This window comes from Malaclemys terrapin, chromosome 19, assembly GCF_027887155.1.
Source record: "Malaclemys terrapin pileata isolate rMalTer1 chromosome 19, rMalTer1.hap1, whole genome shotgun sequence".
Taxonomy (NCBI): Eukaryota; Metazoa; Chordata; order Testudines; family Emydidae; genus Malaclemys; species Malaclemys terrapin.
In genome coordinates this window covers 8,854,351-8,867,149 of record NC_071523.1, presented here as the reverse complement: position 1 = coordinate 8,867,149, position 12,799 = coordinate 8,854,351, and the positions used below count along the sequence as shown (strand labels likewise).

Below are 12,799 nucleotides of genomic sequence, written 5' to 3'. Positions count from 1 at the left end.
TATACATCTAGTGGGTCAATCTCCCTAAGTCAGTTACCAGGTCAACAGAGGAGCAGGGGAGACGGAGGTGAGCAGCAGAGCCAGAGGAAAAAACATATTGTGAGGCCAAGAAGCCACAGGGTGACGCAGCACACGGTGACGTGGGCTGACACCATGACGCAACATCATGTCGTGACACAGCAGCACCATGGTGACACCAGGACACACAGGTGCTGGAACCAGGCTTATGGGGGGTGCTCTTGCACCCCCTGGCTTGAAGTGGTTTCCATTATATACAGGGTTTACAGTTTGCTTCAATGGCTCTCAGCACCCCCACTACACACTGTTCCAGCCCCCCTGCAAAGACACACTATCACATCACGATGCAGCGCCATGGTGACGGTGACATGGGCTGACATCATGCCATGACGTCACATGGTGACGCAGACTGGCCTCAAGCCCCAGGTCACGGTGCTGTGATGACATGGGCCAATGCCTGCCCAGGACATCACGTCATGATCCCCCTGCCCCGGGCTTCTTCGCTTGTATCCCGTCATGCTCCGCCGAATGGTACTCGCTAGCCCTCGGAGCGCCGCGCTGCTCTATGGTCCGTGTCCCGTCTCTATGACCGGGTGGAGCAGAGAGCGGAAGTGAGCAGTGCGCCGTCCCTATGGTGACGGCGAGAGGCGGGGCGGCGAAGCCGGAAGCGGGGACCGGGCGCCCGGAGCGCAGGGTGGGTATCGCCCCCCCCCCCCCGAAGGGGTCCCAGCCCGGGGTGGGCGCTGGCCCTTTAAGGGCCATGGGATGTAGGGCTGACCCTTCCCGCGGGCCGTCCCGCCCGGTCCGGGGCTCGCGCTCCGAGCGCCGCCTGGGGCCTGGCAAGGGGCAGTGGGGGTGACAGCCGGGGCGCCCGGCTGGGGGGTGAGCCCAGAGCTGCCTGGTGGGAGGCGGCCTGGGGGCAGCTGCGGGGGGCGCTGGCAGGGCCCTGCTAGGGAGTAGCACGGGGCGCTCCCCTCCCCCAGTGCCAGGGGGCGCAGAGACGGATCGGGTGCCCTGGTCCCGGTCCCTTGGCTCCTTTCTCTCCCCCCCACCGCAGCCCCCTGCCTGGGGGAGCCCCAGTTGTCAGCAGCTGCTCTGTCCCACACATGTGCCTCCAAATTTACATTTCATAACGATAAGGTTTCATAAAGCCTGAGAAATATTCTTTGTGAAGGGGGGGGGGGGATTTTACTGTTAAATGTCCAGTGCTAGGATTTCTCTTTAAACAAACAAACGGCCCCTGCTCGAGAGTGTCTGGAGACCAAAGATTGTAGCTCTAAGAACCCGATGGTGAAACTGACTGCATTGATTTCCATTGCCCAAGATGTGAACTATGCAGACTATAAGTAAAGAGCGTAACTAGTGAAAAACTGGATTACAAAAAATCTCCTCCACTATTAATAATCTGTTATAAATAACATCTGTGAATAAATGTATTTACATGATCTGTTTAAAAATCTCACCCATCTGCGAGAAATGGTTTCACTTAACTGTTGCAAGCAGTGCTCAAGATAAGTGACAGATTATTAAAATGTTTTTTTGTATTCTTTCATTTTATTTAATTGGGTGGTTGGCAGCATTTTAAGTAGTCAACCTGTTGTCATTGGGCATTTAGTTTCAGGAGGTGATTCTGTGGATCTTAGACGTGAACAGGAGAGAGAAACAATTTTTGGAAAATACGGTTTTAAAAACACAACATTGGGGGCTGAGGGGCAGATGTAGTACCTGAAAATATTGTAACTCATTTTTTTGGAACTGACTAGAGTTCACAGGGGCATTGTCCCTTCAACTAACATGGTCCCATGTAACTGTCAGCCACTGGAGTTCTTTGGTTTCAGATTGCTAGTCTAGTACTAGCATTTAGAAAAGTGTACTGGTCCCTTAAGTATCTGCTAGTCCTGATAAATTAATAGATGATGGAATGGCAGAAACAGCTACAGTTTACTGCTTTTTTAATACCTGAAAACTGGTAGTGAACTGCTAGTAGGTGTAAAGCACAGGTCTCTTGCTCTAGAATTCTCAAGATAGAAGCTACTAAAATGTTGAACTGTAGGTGAAGCAAAATTATAATTAGAATGTGATATTTCATGACATGCAAGGGTTGGAACAGACTCTCTCCCAAATCCTACCTTTTTAGTAGGCATGAATTCTGGTCCTGGTTGTTTGAAGGAGATGGGGCCTTTGGTTATTCAGTTCTTTGCCAGTGGTCCATGACTAAATATAGGGGTTCCTGGATTTTGCATCAATCTCTAGTTTTACACTTCTGTCTTATGCATATGGAAACTCTCCTGTCCAGGTTGCCTAAAGGAAGAGAAATGGAACTGAAAAAGTTAAGCATCTCGTTGGTTGTGGTCCTGGTTCTGGTCTTGGTCCTGCAAATTTTGTCTGCAGTGGATTTTGACCCATACAGAATCCTTGGGGTTAGCAGGACGTCCAGCCAGGCTGACATTAAAAAGGCTTATAAGAAGCTCGCCCGGGAATGGTAGGTGGATCAAAATATTTTGCATATTAAATGGTTTCTGCAAGCTAGAGTCAGCTATTTTCACCAATGCACCAAATATTTGGGAGAGAAACCATCATCTACAAAATAAAAACAAAGACATTTAAAATGGTACAATAACCATTTTCCCCCATTGACAGTATACTTACTCTTAACATGTTGAATAAAACCGTATTCTGAATAGTGAGTCAGCGCCTCAGCTGGTGTACATCAACTTAAATCCACAATGGAACTACACTGATTTATTTCAGCCGAGGAGCTGGCCCACTGTTCTCAAGTAAATGTATCAGCTGGCCAGAGAGAAACTTTAAAAAAAAAAAAAGGGAGAAGGAAAACTGTTTCCTAATAAAGAGCCCAATTATGCAGCCTGAAAGAGAAGTACTTACTTTCACGAGTAGTCCCATTGAATTCAATGGCACTTCTTTTGTGAGTAAGTACTACTCAAGAAAAGGTTTGTCAAATTGGACCTATAATGTTTAGTTATCTTGTTTGCATGTATATTCTAAGTAAAAAGCTAATCATACATTATGTTCTGTATATATGATGAGAGTCTTGATCCCACGTCACTTACTCACACAAATGACCTGTCGATTTCAGTGGGACTATTCACAGGTTGATAACAAGAACTGCAGGATCTGGCCCTAAATTTTAGTTATTTTTGCACACTGCACATGCTGTAATATTTTCTGATGGTAGTAACTTCCAGTTCATCTAGTACTCTGGATATCAGATTCTGGAGGGTCTAATATGAAACTCCCCCCCCCCCCCCCTCCATCTTGTACATTACAAAATATACCATATTGGAAGAATCACCAAGGGCAGAAATTTAAGAAACAAATGTCTTTTAATAACTTCCGTACTGTATCTTTAGGATTGTTGTAGGAATTGCAGCAGGATCACATTCGCTAGTTAATTTCTCTAACTAGTTACGTGTGCTCCTCACATCCAGTAACTCAACTGAGTAAATCTATTTTATATATAAAATAAAATATCAAATATATATAAAAAATTTTTAAAAAATTGATCATGACCAACTTCTAATTTTCAAGCTTCCTAAAAGAGGAAGTGAATTAAATTAAGCCAAATTATGACCATACATTAAGACCTGTTTCATACACTGAAGAGAAGAGCTGATGTACAGCATCTGGAAGAACATGATTATCTGAACTACAGAATCTGATAGCTTCTGGGGTCTCATAGAACCTAGGCATTAAGGTTGTGGTCTAATGCTATAATGGAAAACTATTAACATGCAGAATAGAGCTGCAGATGTACCGAGTAGCTGCTCTGTCTGATATACATAGGGCAGCAGCTAGAGCGTGCATCTTTGAAATTGGTAGGCTTGTTGCTGAAGGAATTTACTGCCTGGTGTTAAATCAACTTTTTAGCTCCGCTTGGACCATTTATTTATGAAATAAAATTTGAAACCGAGGAAATGCTTTTTCATGCACCACTCAAATCCCATTGAAATTCTTTATGTGGTTCAGCCTGGGTAGGAGAAATAGACTTTGTCCATAAATCTGCATCAGCTGGATTAAGAAGTGGATACCAGTAAATGGCATTAATGTGTACATATCCTGCTTAATCTGAGTATTGAACTGAAGCTGAAAACACTTGTGGCTTGCTGTGACTCCCTGTGATAAATTGCTGATGCTTTCTAAAGGACAGAATCCATTTTCTTTATTTTTTGCATTGTAGGCACCCTGACAAAAACAAGGACCCAGGAGCAGAAGATAAGTTTATACAAATTAGCAAGGCCTATGAGGTATTAAACACTGTTTGGTAACTGTGTGCTGCTTTCGGGATGTATGTTAGAGCCTGGAAAATGCTGTTCATCTTTTACAAGTAGCCTTTACTATTTTTCCAGTTATATCTACATGGAACAATTTCTCAGCTCTGTGTATGGCAGGGTAGGCGGGTGGAATCTTTGTCTAGGTTTTCTTGACAAAAACTAGCCCCTGGATGCTGCTGATTTAAAAAAACAACAACCCTGTATAGCCATTTAACACTTCCCCAGTTATTGGGGGATATGTGAATTAATCTCAATAGACCATGAACATCCCGCAGCTGGAAATGTTGTGGGAGAACAAATGTAAAGTTCTGCCTTTTGCTTGCTGAAAAGCATCAAGCAAAGGGTAAGGGGTATCCACTGAGTTCAGCAAAGCAGGCTGGTGCCATCTCTTCATGTTTGTTATGCATATTCCAGTGATGTTGTAAGTGGGGTTAATGGCTTGAGAGCTTTAGTCACTTCTAAAATATTATTTGCATAAGTAGCACTTGCAGGTCACTCATCCAAGCCTCACTGAATCAGCATGTGGCATCTTAGCCGATGCTCTTCTTACATCCATGCTGAGCGCCCAGGAATAAACTGAATTCTCATCTCCCAGCTCAGTCGGCAGTTTCTGCTTAAAGTGCTGCTTGTCTTCCTGAGCGCTTCAGCTCTTCAAATTCACGTGGCTGTTAAATGTTTGACGTTACGAGAAAACCACAATAGTCTTCTGGACTATGTTTGTTTTAGGACTCGTTTTTATGGCCTCTTAGCTGAGAAACTGAAATGATAAAAGAATTTGGAAGACAGGGTGTCGCAGAACTAGGAAGCCAGAAATTAATATTTAAAAAGAATGGTTAGCTAGTGAGTAGGTTTGTACAAAATTCTCCAAATAAATGTTCTGTTTGTTTGTGTGAACTCTGTCTCACTCCATGCCACATACATGGATTTGGCTCCAGAGACATAGGTGTAAAAGACATGACAGTTCCCTTTCTTGGAGCTCAACTGCGTAGACGTTCGGCAAAAGGAATTCCTCTTCCAGGGGTGCTGGAACATTTTTTATAGCGGGGGTGCTGAGAGCCATTCATCTAAACTGGAAATCCTGTATATAATGGAAACCACTTCAAGTCAGGGGGTGCTGCAGACCCCCCACACCCCGTTCCAGCACCTATGTCCTCTTCCCAGTGTGTCTGCTCCTTATGGCTATTCAATCATTTTAAGAAGGGGAACTGTCATTCTTCCAGTTCTCTCTCAACATGAGCCAGGCCTTGTTTCTTTTCAACCTTTCTTAACTCTGTGATTGACAGATCCTCTCCAATGAGGAAAAGAGATCAAACTTTGATCGTTATGGAGACGTGGGTGAGAACCAGGGGTACCCTCAGCAGCAGCAGCACCGCCAGTTCCATCACTTCCACGAAAGCTTTTACTTTGATGAATCCTTTTTCCACTTCCCGTTTAATTCGGAGCGACGAGACTCCTCCGATGAGAAGTACTTGCTGCATTTTTCGCACTACGTGAACGAGATTGTACCGGACAGTTTCAAAAAGCCCTACCTCATTAAAATAACCTCGGACTGGTGCTTCAGCTGTATCCACATTGAGCCAGTGTGGAAGGAGGTTGTTCAGGAGCTAGAGGTGTTGGGTAAGAGAAGCAAATTTTAAAAACTCAAGATGCAACGTGTTTTCAGAGAGAGGCTGTCTCAAAGCTTTCCATCCTAGGCTGCGGCAACTGACTTCAGCTTTTGGGGGTTGTGTTTGAATGTGAATTCAGCCTCGGAGTTCCTTTGTGGTTTATCGGTGTGGTGTGAATGGCTTTATTTCTGTTGTTTTCCAGTGTAAGCGGAGGGGCATTGATCTCTTTCTTTCCAACACCAGTCCCCATCAATGAAACTGAGACAAGACAAATTTAGGATTAAAACATGAGTAAACGCTTTAGATCTGTAGGGCTGGGTCAGTCTCCGAAGGGAGCTGGTGAAAGCCCCATCCCTGTAGATAGCTGGCACTTGACAAGACAAGACATTAGAAAATCCAGCCCTGGCAGAGAATGGACTAGATGCAGTCTGGGGAGTCTCTTCCATCTCTAAATTCAGCGATTGTCTCCTTTTCTGCTGCAGTGTGATTAAACCATTCCTCGTGCCTGCATCACTCTAAATAGCACCAAGGATTGTTGCATGGTCAGGTACTACTATGTTCTGGCCTGCAATATAAACATTGCATTGCCTTTTGATATATACCAAGAATGGTCCTGAGATGTAATCTGGAGTCTAAAGGGAGCTGTGAGCCAGCCCAAATTTGACCAGAGTCAAGGCCACTATCCTGTAGGACACAGGAGGATGGGAGAAAATTTTGGCATCCAAAATAAAAATCAGGGAACCCTGGCAACATATACTTGGATTCCAGTTAAGTACTTACAGTGTTTCTTGCTCAGGGTGAAAATTCCTGTCCCCCTTATGGGTCATCTACATAACCGGAGATGGTTGGTACAGAGGACATAGAATCCAAAATAAGAGTGCCGGGACAAGAAGTTGCTGCACTGTATATTTAACGTGATATTTTTCCTTGGGGTTTTAACATGCCGAATAGAGAACCTTTAGGCAGAAGAGTAAGGAGAAGCTGGTCCCATTGTTACTTCTTCCTGAGAGCAGAGTAATACAACTCCCCATGGAATGTGAAAAGGGGAAACACTATGTAGTACCAGCTGAATAATTCATCCTCTCGGTGTGCTGGATAACAGCAGCTACCTTAGTGCTGATTCCCTTTAGGGGAGTTTTGGTCATTCACCAACCATGTCACGGTGACCCTCTTTTTGGATTTGCCCTCCGTTTTCAGGGGTGGGAATTGGAGTCGTCCACGCTGGGTATGAGAGACGCCTCGCACATCACCTGGGAGCACACAGCACACCCTCCATTCTGGGACTCATTAATGGGAAAATATCCTTCTTCCACAATGCGGTCATCCGAGAGAACCTGAGGCAGTTTGTAGAGAGCCTTCTTCCAGGGAACCTCATAGAGAAGGTACGTGACAGGGAGATCAGCGTGTTTGGATTCTGATAAGTGGTAGTGTGTGCTAGACACTTGGATCTCTTTGTTGTCTCTGACACATCATCTGACAGAGTCAGTCTCTGATGTGACCTTTGTCTTGGGGGTGTCAGAAGTTTCTGAAGCTATTTGCAATGGCCTTCATCAAGGGAGAATGGCGGTTTGGATGTGTGAAATCGTTACAGCTATAAATGCTGGAGGCGGTTTTGAAGGAAACACTACATTCACGCACAAGATGAAATTTTTCTCCATCTTCCCCTGTGCATGGTGAGATAGGTGCCTGAGCTGGCAGCAGGACACCCCCCCCCCCTCACTGATGGTACCCCACTTACCATAACTCACGTCCTTTGGGGTTAACTGCAGTGCTTCATGGTAAGCATTTGATCGTACACGTGGCTTACGTTAGGGCTCATAACCACACGGGTGCCGATTTGACACTGTTTGGGACTACACCAGCGATAGTTACAACTATATTAAGGAATGGTGTTTGAACTCTGCTCGGAGGGTAGCCATGGCCAGGTTCCAAAACGGTGCTCCGGTGTGGACATGACCTCAGAGACCATCACTGTATGTCTCTTCTCCTCCCTTGCCCTATCCTGCAAACTGATAAGTATCTCTTGCAAGATTTTCTGTATTCTCAACTCCTGCAGATTTGTAGGCCTGGCACAAAGCCTACTGAAGTGAGTTGGGTATCATTTTGTTGACTTCAGCACACTTTGGATCAGGCCTGTAAATGGGAGTTGTGCGCATCATGACATTCTGGCAGCTTTTTAGGACCCAATTCTAATGCAGCCATTTAACCTTATTGAATTTCAGTTTCCTGAATGAATTGAGGTTGAAACGAACGTTCTGTTTTACATTTAAGATTACAGATAAAAATTATGTCCGATTCCTGTCGAACTGGAAGAAAGAAAATAAACCCCATGTCCTTCTGTTTGATCATATGCCAGTAGTGCCATTGTTATACAAGGTAACGTGTGTGTGTTTGTGTGTTATCTCTGGCATTTGGATAGCTTTGTACATCCACCTGTCTTAGTAGAGAATGGGATCTCGGTGTAGGCACAGGCTGGATGGTTCTTCTAAGTAGCATTACCCACCCCGAACACCCAGCAATTTCATGTGTGTTATTTGGAGACTGCATAGTCAGGTGACCGGCTTTTGCTAACTATTTTAAACATCTGAATATGAGTAGAACTTACTTCTCTTGCCATAGACGGATCTCTAGTGGAAGTAAGGGCGTGGCTGGGGTTGAGGGCAAGGGGAGAAACCATCATTCTTTTCCCACCACAAATAGTTAATATCTGGGCCATTTGAGCACTGGGTCTCGTTTGTTTGAGGATGATGAGTTGCTTAAGAAACATCTGGCCAGATATAGAATGTTAGATTGTAAAATGAAACTCTGGATCCCGCCAACCTTCCTCTGTCATGAGGAAGAAGCTAACTGTGTAATAAGCCTAGTAAAGGGAATGGGCTGACTTTGTGTGTCATTTGGCTGTTGTAGACTTAACAATGCTGTGGAGACTATGGGGAAATAGTCACCATAAGCGTTATTGGGGAAGAATCAAAGCATGATCTGCAATGTAAACATGCACTGGACCTGTGTTTCCCTCTAGCTCACTGCTTTTGCATACAGAGATTATTTGTCCTTTGGATACGTGTATGTTGGTCTCAGAGGGACTGAAGAGTTGTCCAGACAATATAACATCAACGTCTACACCCCCACCATGATGATCTTCAAGGAACATATTGATAAGCCTGCCGATGTTATTCAGGTATCACTTTGTGGTCTGCGTCTTTGTCTGTCTATCTGGGTTTTAAGTAAAATATATACACCGCTACCTCGATATAACACGACCCGATATAACACGAATTTGGATATAATGCGGTAAAGCAGTGCTCTGGGGGGACAGAGCTGCGCACTCCGGTGGATCAATATAACGCGGTTTCACTTATAACGCGGTAAGATTCTTTTTGGCTCCCGAGGACAGCGTTATATCGAGGTAGAGGTATAGTAACTGCTTTTCTGGCCTGTTTCTTACATCAGAAGTTGATCAGTGGAGCATTTCAAACCAACTCTGGGTTGGATGGGAGCAGAAATTGGAGCTTCAGAAGGATGTCTTGACCGACCGACAGGGAGGGAGGGAGCTCTGTAGGTTTCAACAGGCATCTGAACTTGGAGGATAACTGGGTGACAGTTGTGGTTTTCACTGGGACATAGTTTTGTAGCTAAGCTGGTGGAGGACGGCAGGTCTTTGGGTTTCAGTGGCGCAGTGACTGTACAGAGAGAGGGCAACTCTTAATTAATTCAGCTTTGTCAGAAATCCTTAGTCTCCTGAGAAGAACCCTTGGCTCTGAGGAATTCCTTAGAGAGTCCATGAGACTTAAAGGTTTCACAGAGAAATAGTAAAAGGCTGCATATGGGATATGCCCAAACCTTGGTTCTTGTGCAGGTACACCCAATAAATGCTGAGTCGTCAGAAGCCTTCAGTCACTGTTGCAATTTCTGACAGTTGGGATTTTAATATTACTGGATGCTCTGATTTTTTTCCCCCCTCAGCAACAACATCTGTTTAATGCCCCTTCTCCAGGGACAGTCATGAGTGGCCACACTTCCAATCTCCCGAACATCTCTTCGATTGTGTAAAACAGCTTGTTGACCTTCATCATGGTGACCCTTTAACACTAGAGCATTCATGTTCCTTGAGAGCTGAACATCCTTCTGGTTTAGCTGAACTGTGCTGATCTTCTGTTTTTGTCCTTTCTAGGCACGAGAGATGAAAAAGCAGCTCATTGATGACTTCCTTTCCCAGAACAAGTTCCTTCTGGCAGCCAGACTCACCAACCAGAAACTGTTTCGTGAGCTGTGTCCTGTGAAGAAGTCTCACCGTCAGCGGAAGTAAGGCTTGCTGCGATGGGAGTTCCTCCTATCCTCATGCGCTCCTACTCCCGGTGGCTGCTTACAGGCGACGTCTCGTTTAACTCTCTGGGGGGGTCCATTAAGGGGTTCATTAGAAGAATAGAAATTGCTAGACAGGATCAGAGCAGTGGTTCATGTAGTCCAGTATCCTGTCACCATCAGTGGCCCGTGCCAAATGCTTCACAGGGATGTCCAAGAAGCCCTTCAGTGGCAGTGATGGGACAACCTGCCCCCAGGGAAGTTTCCTCCTAACCCCTAATAATGCAAGGTTAAGTCTATATCCCTTCACAGGCATTGAGAGGGGGGTCTCTCTATATTTAGTATTAGAACTTTTGATCTTCTTCTTATACATCTAAATGTCTAATCTACTTTTGAATCCTGCTAAGATCTTGGCCTCTGTCCCACGGCAATGAGTCCTAGAAGCTAATTGTGCGTTGTGTGAAAGTGCTTCCTTTTATCAGTTTCAAACGTGCCACTTTTCAGTTCACTATCCCCTTGTTCTTGTATTATGGAACAGAGTACCTTGCAGTAACTCTGCGGGGACAGAAACATAGAAGATGGGAAGGACTAAGATTGGAACATTGGGCAATGGAGTGTGTAAGAAGGTAGACACGATGAAGTGTCTCTCTGGCTCGTCAGGGTCTGTTCTAGCTGGCAGGTTGGGTTTGTTATTCCTTTGTGTCTCCAGGCCTGCTGTGAATCCTCCATTTCATTGTGTTGTCTAGGTACTGTGTGGTTTTACTTACTGGCGAGGGTGACAAGTTTGCTAAGACCTATGAGGCCTTTGTGGCCTTTGCTCTGGCAAACACGAAAGACACCGTGAGGTTTGTGCATATCTACGACGACCGTCAGCGAGACTTTGCCCAGGCCTTGCTGATGGATGATGAGAAATATTGGGGGAAATCTGCCGTGAGTGTCACATTTTCCTTCTGACTAATCTGTAATTCCGTCTCTCTTTCTCTGAGCTTTATTCTTTAAATGTTCAGGGGGAGAGAACATTGATGCTGCTTCTTTGAAATATTACGAGAGCATGTTATGGGCAGGATCAGACCTCTCTACTTCTAACAGATCCTCTTGTATTGCATGTTGGTGTGCTCTGCCTCAGGTCAGACCTTCATTGTCTTGCAATTCCCTTCTTTTTGATCTGTCCCGATCTCAGCTCTCTAGACTCCAGCATGTGCAGAACACCGCTGCCTGCCTTCTGACATGGACAAAGTGTAACCACGTCATCTTCCATTCTCATGATTCCACTGGCTCTGTTCATTTCACTGTCCAGTTCAAAATGTCCTCTTTGATCTTAAACCCCTCCGTGAATTTGCCCCTGCCAGTCTCATGGATGGACCTTGTTTCTCTCTACTACTTCCCAAACTACTCCTGCTTATTTAGCACTGTTCTCTTCTGTCATTCACTCTGTCACTCCACTCTTAATGTGAGAGCTTTGTCCTCGGCAGCTCCTCCTGTTTGGAATGACCTTCCTATGTCTCACCACCAAATCCACTGTTTTATTTCACATCTCTGCTGAGAAAACATCCCTCTTTTTCCTCCTTGCCTATGCTTCTTAATTACTCTCCTTCTGGCTAACTCTAATTAGTTGCGGTAGGTGATGTGGAATGCAGTGTGTAGGAAAAACACTATACAAAATAAGTGTTGTGCTTCCAAAGAACAGGAGCTGGGGTTCAGAGAACACGTGCTGTTCATCTCTGTTCCTATTGGGTATAATGGAACATGCAGCTACTTTTTATACTTGTTCCCATTCCGATGTTGTGCCCGCCCTTTGATATGGGTTTCATGAGAGATTAACTGAAATAACTTTTTAATCTGGATCCTAGTTCTGAATTCTCATTTGACACATCAAGGCTTTCTTCCAAGCTGGTATTTTGTTCCCTGAAGCTTGTGCTGTTACTGCTTTGTCCAGGTGGCCATCTTGGAAAGGCGCAATAATGTAGGAAGAGTGGTCTATAAAATATTGGAAGATGCCTGGGAGGGCAGTGAAGAGGATAACTTCATTCTTTTGGATCTTCTGGCTCAGTTAAGAACAGACCCTGGTCTTCTCTCTTCAGACACTGTCCTGCCAGACTTGAATGATGAACTTGCTCCTGTAAGTATTCTCAGTTTTGTAGAGGCATAACAAACCTATATTAGCTGGTTCTAGTTAACTCTGAGGGTATGTCTTCACTACCCGCCAGATCGGCGGGTAGCGATCGATCCATCAGGGATCGATTTATCGCATAAGTCTAGATGCGATAAATCAACCCCCGAGCGCTCTCCCATCGACTCCTGTACTCCAGCGCTGCGAGAGGCGCAAGCAGCGTCAACAGGGGAGTGGCAGCAGTCGACTCACCGCGGTGAAGACACCATGGTAAGTCGATCTAAGTACATCAACTTCAGCTACATTATTCGCGTAGCTGAAGTTGTCCGTAACTTAGATCGATTTGTGTCCCCACCTCCCCCAGTGTAGACCAGGGCTAAGACTGCACCACTGTGGTCAGTGATGGAAATTGTGCCTAGAGTTTTGAGTATTGGAGAGGCAAGACTCATTCACTGTGTACACATCAGCTG

At 45.1% G+C, this 12,799-nt stretch overlaps 1 protein-coding gene across 2 annotated transcripts in view; it reads left to right on the top strand.

The window, feature by feature from the left end:
• Nucleotides 1-662: 662 nt before the first annotated feature.
• The window catches only part of DNAJC16 (DnaJ heat shock protein family (Hsp40) member C16), an 18,748-nt gene continuing 6,611 nt past the window's right edge, over nucleotides 663-12,799 (top strand). For both annotated transcript variants that reach the window (XM_054008860.1, XM_054008859.1), the window contains exons 1-10: nucleotides 663-712; nucleotides 2,315-2,500; nucleotides 4,217-4,283; nucleotides 5,594-5,927; nucleotides 7,115-7,299; nucleotides 8,189-8,293; nucleotides 8,937-9,095; nucleotides 10,089-10,219; nucleotides 10,966-11,149; nucleotides 12,156-12,338. In XM_054008860.1, coding sequence (XP_053864835.1) covers nucleotides 2,334-2,500; nucleotides 4,217-4,283; nucleotides 5,594-5,927; nucleotides 7,115-7,299; nucleotides 8,189-8,293; nucleotides 8,937-9,095; nucleotides 10,089-10,219; nucleotides 10,966-11,149; nucleotides 12,156-12,338 — 1,515 coding nt within the window. In that variant the 5' untranslated portion in view covers nucleotides 663-712; nucleotides 2,315-2,333. The remainder of the gene's footprint in view (nucleotides 713-2,314; nucleotides 2,501-4,216; nucleotides 4,284-5,593; nucleotides 5,928-7,114; nucleotides 7,300-8,188; nucleotides 8,294-8,936; nucleotides 9,096-10,088; nucleotides 10,220-10,965; nucleotides 11,150-12,155; nucleotides 12,339-12,799) is intronic.